The sequence below is a fragment of the Humulus lupulus genome, chromosome 1 (assembly GCF_963169125.1).
Source record: "Humulus lupulus chromosome 1, drHumLupu1.1, whole genome shotgun sequence".
In the NCBI taxonomy this organism is placed as follows: Eukaryota; Viridiplantae; Streptophyta; class Magnoliopsida; order Rosales; family Cannabaceae; genus Humulus; species Humulus lupulus.
In genome coordinates, this window is record NC_084793.1 from 255620201 (window position 1) to 255631099 (window position 10899).

At 32.2% G+C, this 10899-nt stretch overlaps 1 protein-coding gene across 3 annotated transcripts; it reads left to right on the plus strand.

Annotated features, from left to right (window-relative positions):
* Nucleotides 1-516: 516 nt before the first annotated feature.
* Nucleotides 517-2738, plus strand: LOC133805721 (ubiquitin C-terminal hydrolase 13-like). 3 transcript variants are annotated; one of them, XM_062243886.1, is made up of 6 exons: nucleotides 517-899; nucleotides 989-1100; nucleotides 1192-1361; nucleotides 1651-2018; nucleotides 2123-2295; nucleotides 2446-2738. In XM_062243886.1, the coding sequence occupies exons 1-4, from the start codon at nucleotides 629-631 to the stop codon at nucleotides 1812-1814; spliced, it is 717 nt and encodes a 238-aa protein (XP_062099870.1). In that variant the 5' UTR covers nucleotides 517-628; the 3' UTR covers nucleotides 1815-2018; nucleotides 2123-2295; nucleotides 2446-2738. The 3 variants fall into 3 exon arrangements, with proteins under 3 accessions (XP_062099870.1, XP_062099876.1, XP_062099880.1); XM_062243892.1 differs by having other exon boundaries at nucleotides 1739-2018; XM_062243896.1 differs by lacking the exons at nucleotides 2123-2295; nucleotides 2446-2738 and having other exon boundaries at nucleotides 1458-1764.
* Nucleotides 2739-10899: the final 8161 nt, after the last annotated feature.

A 10899-nucleotide genomic window follows, 5' to 3' on the forward strand; every position in this document is an offset into this window, starting at 1 on the left:
GCAAACCGCGGTGTCAAAAGTGTAATGGTTCGGTATGGTTTGTATTTTAGCTAAACCGCGCGGTGCGGTACGGTGCGCGGTTTGGCGGTGTGAAATTTTGGTTTGCACCGCACCGCACCGCATACTTACAAATATATTAAAAAAAATAAACTTTACATATATACCATTTTTTATAGTTACCCAATATGGGAGACTTGTATATTTTTTTTGTGTTTCACTGAACTTAATTGATAACTTGTGATGTTGTTTAGAACTTATTAAGGATTTGTTATGAACTAAGGATTTAGTATTTTTTTTTAAATTTAAATTTTGTTATGGCATATTTTTTAACACAAACCGTGGAAAACCGCCCAAACCACACCGCAAAAAATAGTTTGGTTTGGTCGGTTTGGTGCAACCAAATCACACCGCATGGTGTGTTCTAGTTACTAAACCGCACTTGTGGCATAATATATTAAAAAGTGTTCAAACCGCCCAAACCACACCGTGCTCACCCCTACCTCAGACCAAAAAAAACAATAATGATAGTTGTTGTTGAAGTATCTTTGTGAAGTAGTTCACAAACAATACATTACTAAAATAAATCTCCCAAGAACAGAAAGACAGAGTTCCCTGATTGTAATTGGTTATGGCATCTGAGAGTGTGGTTTCTTCATCATCATTCTCATCACTTCCTCCAAGTATATTCTTCTCTGCCGAAGATCACATTCCAAATTACGACTCTGGATTTCAAACCGCTCCTTCTTCTCCGCCGCCAGAGCCGGCGATGCCTCCTCCTCCCACCAGTTCTACTTTTTCGACTGATGTTTCACTCCAAAGTGGACCTTTAACTCAAATATCTTCTCCTCTTTCGTCCCAGACTACCAAACCCTTTCCTCCTCTTCCTGCTGTACTAGATGGTACTGTACATTTCTCTTTACACACTACTGTTAAAGGACTTTTGTTTTTCAATGCAAAGATTTCTCATTTGTGCTTTGGTGAATTTCAGAAAGAGATGCTATGCCGAGCCACCATTTGCTCAAAATTAAGTCCTTTTCCACACTTTCTAAATTGCCCATAGAGAAATTCAGTAATGATTTTGAAGCTGGGGGCTACAAATGGTTCGTTCATTGATTTTGTTAGCGACTCTAGTTTTGTTCTGCTTACTAGTTAAGTTCTTTTCTACACACTGAAATTTATTACAATGTATAGGAACTTTTCTATATACCCAAATGGGGACAAGAGCAAAGATGGGGAAGACTATATATCTGTCTACTTGGAAATAGTGGAAACAAGTATTCTCCCAGCTGGTTGGGAAGTTAATGCTATCTTTAATTTCTTTCTGTTCAATCAAATTCGTGACAAGTATGTTGGTCCCCAAGGTAACTTCTTCATAGTCCAAATATTTTGTTTGAATATATTTGAGCAAAACTTGTTAATTTCATTGTTTCTTTTTGCATCAAATAATAACCATACAGGTTCGAGGTGGCTTTCTTTTACTACTCTGCCATCTGATCTATTGTAACTTACTCTTTTATCCTATGTTTGGTGCCTATTAAACCGAAATTTTGATTGGCTCTTTCGTTTGATGCAAATTTACAAATTAACCACCCAGTGTTCATTGAAGACATTCAAATAATGTGTACTTTCCTCTCTCTTGTTTTGGAGTAGGACAATATATGATAATGGTGACCAAGTTCAAGTTTACTGAATTACTATGTTCACAAAGTCTTTCCTGTTGGCTCTTGAGTTATTGCAGATGCTATAGTAAGGCGATTCCATTGTATGAAGAAACAATGGGGCATTGTCAAATTCATCGATCTCGAAATGTTTAACAATCCCTGCAATGGTTACCTTGTCAATGACACATGTAGTTTTGGCGTTTAAGTTTTCACTGTCAAAACTAGATCAAAAGCAGACTGTTTATCATTGTTATGTATTCCGGTGACTCGCCAGACCGGTTGGAGTTTTCCAAATGTTTCAAAAGTAACAGGCAGAGGTATTCAAACTGAGTTATTTCCTGGTGGAGACTACAAGTGGTATGTCTACATATGTATATTATCATCATGATGAGTACTAATTTGATGAATAATATGTAGTCTTGTTTTGATGTGATCTATCTCTACTTTGTTGCCTCTCTTAGGAGGCTTTTGTTCTATCCAAACGGATACCAATTAGAAGGCAATAAAATCAACAACATTGTTTCGCTACTCCTTATTGTGGACACTTCAACTCTTCCTGCTAACACTAAAGTACTTGTACATTACACTTTTCGAATGAGTGACAAAAGAAATGGAAACCATTTTGAACGTAGTGGTAAGTAACATAGCTCTCAATTCACTCTTCTCATACAAACTAGAGATGATATGCTTATTTGCCGTAAATTAATTAACTTTCTTACTGTAGTTTCTTGTTCTTGTTTAGGTAATATAAAGATTAATTTTTAGCTTTTGCCTTTCTTCTCAGATATGAAACTGTTCGATTCTTCTGCTCGGGGTTTCCGTGAGTTCATGACACAAACTAAATTCAAAGATCCAGAAAATGGTTTTCTGGTGGGTGACGCTTGCGATATACAAGTAGAACTTAAAGTGCTTGGTTTAGTTAAACTCGAATAGTCAAGAATGGTCAATGTTGCTTGGTCTTAATTTGGTTTAGTATTTAAATTCTCAAACATTTTAAATCGGTATCACCTAGTTTCCAAAAATCGTTTTGTTCAATTTTTATGTTTTTTTTTCAAGTAATGAGAAGTATTTAGGACATAGCATGTACATATACATATATGGTGTCAATTGTTACACCCAAATTTGGATAATAAATAAACAACTTAGAAATATAGGCTTGTAAAATGTGAGCTCGTATTTAATAAGTATTAACGCTATACTTGTACAAGTGTAAGTGAAGTTCCGGAGTTGTCATTTGCACTCAAGCATGAGTTGCAGGTTCGAAGGCAACAAATGTCTCCTCCAAAAGATTACTTCGAAAGACCAATCAAGCAAGGAGGTAGCGACAACTGGAATGATTAGCTCGAAGCTACATGTGATCTTGAAAGCGTGTGATTAGTGCCCAGAAATACACATTTATTGATTTTAATAGTCAAAATAAATTAAGTTTTAATTAATATTTTTATGGAATTAATATGATTTATTTTATAAATGAAAATATTTGATTATGATTTAATTTATTATTATTTTGTAGGAATTAAAATTGTATTTTGGCACTTTAAAATGAAGAGAAAAGAAAACAATTAAAATTGAAAAAGAAGGATGAAGAAAATGGCATTTTTGAAGAATAGTTGCCAGGCCCGAAGGCCCAACCTCCTCCTTCAGCTCCCCCCAGATGACGTGGCGTGCTCTCCTTGCGCCAAGCGTCCCAGCTAGTCACTCCTCAGACCCGCGTGACTCGGTTGGCGACCTGAAGACCCGCGCCTGACCCGGTCGGGTCCCCTTCTCCTCTTGCGTTGACCCGGTCAAAGAAGCCATTCTCCTTCAGCCAGCCGTGCCACGTGGTGTTTCTCCATTGGCCAAGCTTGGTCAAAGTCTTCTAACTGCCAAAGCCTTTTTCTTCAACCCATCCTTTGATGCACTTTGGGCCATGGACCTCCGATTTTGAGCTTTAAAACTCATCTTTTTTTGGTGTTTTTGAAAAATGGTATTTTGACCATACACCAAAATAACTAGGTTAATATTTATAATAAGATTTGATTTTTTAAAATCATATTTTATTATTATATATTTCAGATTTATTTTGTAAACCCCATTTTATTGTTTAATTTCTTTTTAGTCATTTTCTCCCTCTATAAATGAGACTCTTTCTTCACATTTTGTATGTAATTTTTAGGTAGCAAAACTGTACCAAATTTTAGTCTCATTTCTCATATTTTCTCTCTAGAATTTCATGAGAATGTCTAGCATAATAGGCTAACATTCTTAGGAAGGTTAGGATGATCCTATATGTATTATGACTTTGTTTGCTATTTTTGATTCACCATGTGCTTAAAGTTTATATATTTGAGTGATTTATTTTCTTCTCTACTTCTTCATCTTGTTATCTATATTTATATTTACTAATAGTATATAGATTTTGTCATGCACTTTCTATGTATTATCAAATTAGTGAAAATAATATAGATAATATCTTCATCATTTTCTCCATCTCATTCATATATATTTACTTTTACTAAATCTATATAGAATTAGTCATGTTCTTTCTATGTATTTTATAAATAGTAAAAGTAATATTTGTGTTAGGTTTTATGTTCAATCTTTTATTGCATTATTGCCAATGGTATAATGTCATTTTTAGATTTCTCATAAGATTTATCTCATCTTTTCATGGTAAAGAATAATAATCACTTGAATACATTTTGTGAAATATATTTGTGCTTTAATGATAAATCTTCAAAATGAATAGTTGGGATGTGAACTATCCATTTGTGTAATTTTTGTGAATCAAAGATCCAAATAAATAAGTATGCATATTGGTGACTCTTGATCATTCTTATTTGTTACCTATTGTTACATCACACTTTATTATATCTTTATTTATAATCTTTAAATTTCAAAAACAACAAAAATATCATTTGTTCTATTTTCTTCATATTATTTATCTCTAACATTTATTTATTGATTAACTTTATTTCTTTGCCTCCTTGTGGAATCGACCGCCCGATCTATACTACAACCACCGCTAAGTGAAAGTCACGTTTGGGCGTTAAACAAATTTTGGCGCCGTTGCCAGGGAGGTAATAGTGAAAAAAAAAATAGTTTTTCAATAAATTTTGTAAAAGAGGTAAGTAATTCTATCATTTTTTTTTTTTTTGTATATTTCTCTAGGATTTTCTTTTAGATTTATCTTATTTACCCTAAAAAAAAAGTAAACAAAATAAATCACTATCATTTTTTTATTGCTCATTTTTAGTTAGTTTGTCATTTTCTTTTTTGTCATTGTTGTACTAAAAGAAAAAAAAAATTCTATCATTTATTTTCTAGGATTTGTTAGTTTTATTCTTGGTTTATTTTGTTATTATTTTTCTTTTGTTATTTTTCTTTTTATCTTTTTATTTATTTTTCCTTGTTCATTTAAGCTTGTTGTACAAAACAAAAATTAAAAAAAAAAAAAAAAAGCTTGTTGTGTGTTTATTTAGTTTTTTTTTTCTTGTAGCTTATTTTATTTTATTTTGTTGTTATTTTTCTTTTGTTATTTTTCTCTTTTTTTTATTATTGTTGAAAAAAAAAAAAAAACTTGTGTGTGTATTTAGTTTTTTTTTTAAATTTATTTTTGGTATCTTATTTTATTCTATTTTTCTTTTTTTTTTTATTGTAGTAAAAAAATAAAAATAAAAATAAAAACAAACTTGAAAAAATATATATATAAATTGGTTGCTCGACTATTTGTTAGTTTAGTTTTAATTTATTTCTTTTTTTTATTTTAATTATTGATTCCTTAGTTTATTGGTTGCTTATATTTGGTTAGTTTAGTTTTGTTGGTAAAATATTTCTTTTGTTAAAAAAAAAATTTTGTGTTATTTTCTATTGTTAGATTTGTATATTTATTTTATTTATTTATTTTCTTTTTTTTTTGTTATTAGTTTTTTTAATTTTTAGGTTTCAAATCTTAAAAAACAAAAAAAAAATCATAAAATACAAAAAAAAAATTAAACAAAAATAATAAAAACAAAGCTTGTTTTGTCAACATAAGCAATTTTTGCTTAAAGACCAATTTGAGTAAAGTTCCATCCATACTTACTTAGTAACATTGGGGAGTTCTAGTAAGTGTTGGTTATAAGAGGACTGTTTTTATGAATTGTGACCCCTCCACAATTATCTAGTAACCTCGGGGAGTTCTAGATAAAGTGTGGGTTTTAAGTGGGACCGTTCTAAAAACCTCAAATCGACCTGGAAACAAGTACAACAAAAAAAATCAAAAATAAAAAAAATCATAAAAACAAAATTTAAAAAAAAAATGAATGATGAAGAGAAGAAACGTTTCGAGCTGTATTTTCCGATGTATTATCCTTCAGTTAGAAACAACCATAATCCTAGTGCTACTGAGAGTACTAGCCGTTTTAGGAGTGCATGCAAACTTAGTGTAAGAGATTACCGAGAACTTGAGGCCTTAGCAACTAAGTTTGAAAGAGAAAGTTACGAGGTTCCCGAGATAGATTATGATGAACGTTATTGTGACTTTAAAATAGTCGACCATAGGAATCATAATTCTAGTTGGACCAACCCCGTAGATTTTAGTTGGAAGCCTGAGTACAACTACCATGCACCGCATCACATGAATTTTGAGCAAAATTTTCGTAACTTCCCACATGAACCTCCATATAATGTTTGCACTAATACGAATTCCTTAGAGGACACTTTACACACATTTATAGAGGAGCAAAGAGAATTCAATAAACAATTTGTGGAAGATTTTAGGGAAACTAGTACTCAACTTTTAGAATTGACCAACGCTATTATTTCACATAATTTAAGTTAATTCACGTCCCAACCTGAGGCCATAACACCATCCCCTACTCTCAGTTCTAAACCCGATGAGGATGATGCTATTACCATTTGGAGTGAAACTCTTTCCCATACCAAAATTCTTCCAACCACTCCAAAGAAAAATGGAAGCTATCATACTGATGTGATAGACTTAATCGTTGAGGAAATCATAAACATATTTGCAATGAAACATTCACCCAATTTCCTCCACGATTTTGATACCAAACATTTTCTTTATCCTGAAAATGTTACTAACGCTTCTATTTTTTAGACGCAGGATAAAAGAAAATTCATTTTTGATACAGGATAGTACGCAAAAATGTAGTTGGTAGACTTACCTGAGAGCGATGCTTTTGTCTACTAAAGACTGATCAAGTTTTATCTTTCTTTTTAGTGTGTTTTATTTTAATTTGTGTCTTTATTTTATGTTGCAAATTTTACTTCTTGGGGTTTTGTTTTTTTTGTTGGTGATCATATTCCCTTTTTCTTGCACAATGCGCTTAACCTTAGACATTGAGGACAATGTCTCATTTAAAGTTGGGGGTAGTAGGCATATTCATGCGTTGAAATATATTTTGATTACCATTTTGAAATTTTGAGTTAAATTTTTGAAAAATTCATGACAACAAACTCTTGGTGAGATAGTTTTTGCTATTTTTACTATTAGGAAGTAATTTTTAAGAGTAATTTCATGCACAACCAAACATTGAAAAAAATACACACATTCAATTGAGAAAAATCCTAAAGTTTAAAGCTTTTAATTTTTGTGAGATGTGAGAATGAGAAAACAACTTTGAAAACTTCTATTGATCATTTGAGTTGGTAAAATTAATTTTTGGGATTTAAAACATGACATTTACTAGAGGGATAATTTTTTTTTTAAGAGCCTTTGTTGTATTTTATTGTAATTTTCCTTTTAATTTATTGTAATTTTATTTTATTCCTATGTTGTCTCTTGTCAAAAAAAAATTATAAAAAAAAAAAAGAGAAAAAGAAGAAATATATTAAAAAAAAAATTGAATGAAAAAAAAATATGAAGAAAAAAAATGAGAACAAGAGCAACATTTTTCATCTTCATCTTTTGTAGTTTTGTTGAAAAAAAAATTGTCAAAAAATAAAATATATATATATAATAAAAATTCAACATTACTACATTTGTTTTCAATTTATGTCATAAAAAAAACAGAAAAAAAAAGTTTGTGTATTTTATTTCTTTATTTTGGCTCTCAATATCATTTTGTAAAATCTCGAATGTTCTTATGTCATTTAGATTCCAATTAATTGATTAGCCTATCTTTTGATCAATATTCGTTAACATTGTTTGTCCTAAAACGATAACATCCATTTTTGAGTGTTAATTGATTAATTTCCAACTCCAAGAGTGTCAACCATCTTCCATAAAAATACTCTCAATGCCCTTGTGAGGATTTGGAGTTGAGACTTTATTCTTTGGTGATTTTTCAATATTGTTTGTGTTAATTTGGGAAGAACGATATGGTTTGGTGCGCACACATAAAACTCTTGAATTACAACTTTGATAGTTTTAAATAGCATTTTCTAAATTCTCACTAAACATTTTGTTAAATAATTTTGCATAATTTAGTTCACTAATTCATCTTGGTAATAATTTTTATCCGCATAAATTGCTAGGGACTAGCAATAAGCTAGTTGGGGGTTGTGATTAGTGCCCAGAAATACACATTTATTGATTTTAATAGTCAAAATAAATTATGTTTTAATTAATATTTTCATGGAATTAATATGATTTATTTTATAAATGAAAATATATTGATTATGATTTAATTTATTATTATTTTGTAGGAATTAAAATTGTATTTTGGCACTTTAAAATGAAGAGAAAAGAAAACAATTAAAATTGAAAAAGAAGGATGAAGAAAATGGCATTTTTGAAGAATAGTTGCCAGGCCCGAAGGCCCAACCTCCTCCTTCAGCTCCCCCCAGTTGACGTGGCGTGCTCTCCTTGCGCCAAGCGTCCCAGCCAGTCACTCCTCAGACCCGCGTGACTTGGTTGGCGACCTGAAGACCCGCGCCTGACCCGGTCGGGTCCCCTTCTCCTCTTGCGTTGACCTGGTCAAAGAAGCCATTCTCCTTCAGCCAGCCGTGCCACGTGGCGTTTCTCCATTGGCTAGGCTTGGTCAAAGTCTTCTAACTACCAAAGCCTTTTTTTTCAACCCATCCTTTGATGCACTTTGGGCCATGGACCTCCTATTTTGAGCTTTAAAGCTCATCTTTTTTTGGTATTTTTGAAAAAGGGTATTTTGACCATACACCAAAATAACTAGGTTAATATTTATAATAAGATTTGATTTTTTAAAATCATATTTTATTATTAATATTTCAGATTTATTTTGTAAACCCAATTTTGTTGTTTAATTTCTTTTTAGTCATTTTCTCCCTCTATAAATAGGGACTCTTTCTTCACATTTTGTATGTAATTTTTAGGTAGCAAAACTCTACCAAATTTTAGTCTCATTTCTCATATTTTCTCTCTAGAATTTCATGAGAATGTCTAACATAATAGGCTAACATTCTTAGGAAGGTTAGGATGATCCTATATGTATTATGACTTTGTTTGCTATTTTTGATTCACCATGTGCTTAAAGTTTATATATTTGAGTGATTTATTTTCTTCTCTACTTCTTCATCTTGTTATCTATATTTATATTTACTAATAGTATATAGATTTTGTCATGCACTTTCTATGTATTATCAAATTAGTGAAAATAATATAGATAATATCTTCATCATTTTCTCCATCTCATTCATATATATTTACTTTTACTAAATCTATATAGAATTAGTCATGCTCTTTCTATGTATTTTATAAATAGTAAAAGTAATATTTGTGTTATGTTTTATGTCCAATCTTTTATTGCATTATTGCCAATGGTATAATGTCATTTTTAGATTTCTCATAAGATTTATCTCATCTTTTTATGGTAAAGAATAATAATCACTTGAATACATTTTGTGAAATATATTTGTGCTTTAATGATAAATCTTCCAAATGAATAGTTGGGATGTGAACTATCCATTTGTGTAATTTTTGTGAATCAAAGATCCAAATAAATAAGTATGCATATTGGTGACTCTTGATCCTTCTTATTTGTTACCTATTGTTACATCACACTTTATTATATCTTTATTTATAATCTTTAAATTTCAAAAACAACAAAAATATCATTTGTTCTATTTTCTTCATATTATTTATCTCTAACATTTATTTATTGATTAACTTTATTTCTTTGCCTCCTTGTGGAATCGACCGCCCGATCTATACTACAACCACCGCGAAGTGGAAGTCACGTTTGGGCGTTAAACAGGGCGTTGGAGCAGTATTCAAGCTCGAAGACGTGTTAAATTCATACACGGAGATGTTACTAGGAAATCCATATAATGAGGTGATTTAGTTCAAGTGGTGTAATCAACCCTAATGTTTAGGGATATTTATTTACAATAAATGTGATTGATTGTATTTAATCTACGGGGTTTGTTGCTCCAATTAAATCTGATATGGGTAGCACAATATCCCTAAGATTAAGGGAAGATTCTTGTAACCAGGCCTGTAAATAGTCTAGGAATAGTCATTTGTAAAGACACGTTATTTGTATTGAGAAAAGTCTTTGTGAAATTGCTCTAAAAAACGTTGAACACAGATCTCAATAAAAGTGACTCGTGGACGTAGGCAGATTCTAACTGTTGAACAACATAAAAATCATTGTTCTTATTTTCTTACTAAATCATGCATTTGCTTAATTACTCTTGTTTTAAATTGACAAAAAACGTCGTCAACAGTTTGGTGCTTTCATTGGAGCATTAAGCATTCTTGTTCTTTCAAACCTTTCGTTGAACAATCGATGGCTGCACCCACTAGCAACATCCCTGGGTTTGGAAATGGTCCACCATTACGTAGAATCCTCGAGGAAAACACTCCTCAAATGGAAGAACCTCCCTGTCGGCCCGGCAAACAGCTGGTGAATGAGGAAAATCTTGCTGAAAGAAGTGCGTCATCGGCCCCGCGAGAGCCAGGTCAGGGGTCTAGGCTCCCTAATGAGGATTATTGTAATCTCGAAAGGTATGTGCCAATGGTGGAGTTGGAAAATTGGAGGCTGCGAGAAAGCATGGCTGAAGCCACGCGGTTGAACGAAGAAACGATGAGGAGGGTCGCAGAATTGCAGGCGTCCCCACGACGGGCTAGGGGACATCCTCGAGGTAGCACTGCGGCAAGGGCGGCCGAACAAAGAGCAGCCCAGCAAGATCAAGCAACAAGGGCTGGAGCGAGTACTGTAATCAACCAGTCTCGGGTGTCATCTTGAAACCCCTCGCAAACCAACCAGCCAAGAGAGGTTCCAGTCTCCATTGGGAACAACTGGGTCGTCCCGCAAGCAGCCCAAAATCATAACCCAGA

What these genes read in the sequence shown, in the direction of transcription:
- LOC133805721 (XM_062243886.1), top strand. Translation starts at nt 629, where the DNA reads ATGGCATCTGAGAGTGTGGTTTCTTCATCATCATTCTCATCACTTCCT. An exon ending in TCTTCCTGCTGTACTAGATG is followed by an intron (nt 900 to 988) that starts GTACTGTACATT and finishes GGTGAATTTCAG; the next exon opens with AAAGAGATGCTATGCCGAGC. An exon ending in GAAGCTGGGGGCTACAAATG is followed by an intron (nt 1,101 to 1,191) that starts GTTCGTTCATTG and finishes TACAATGTATAG; the next exon opens with GAACTTTTCTATATACCCAA.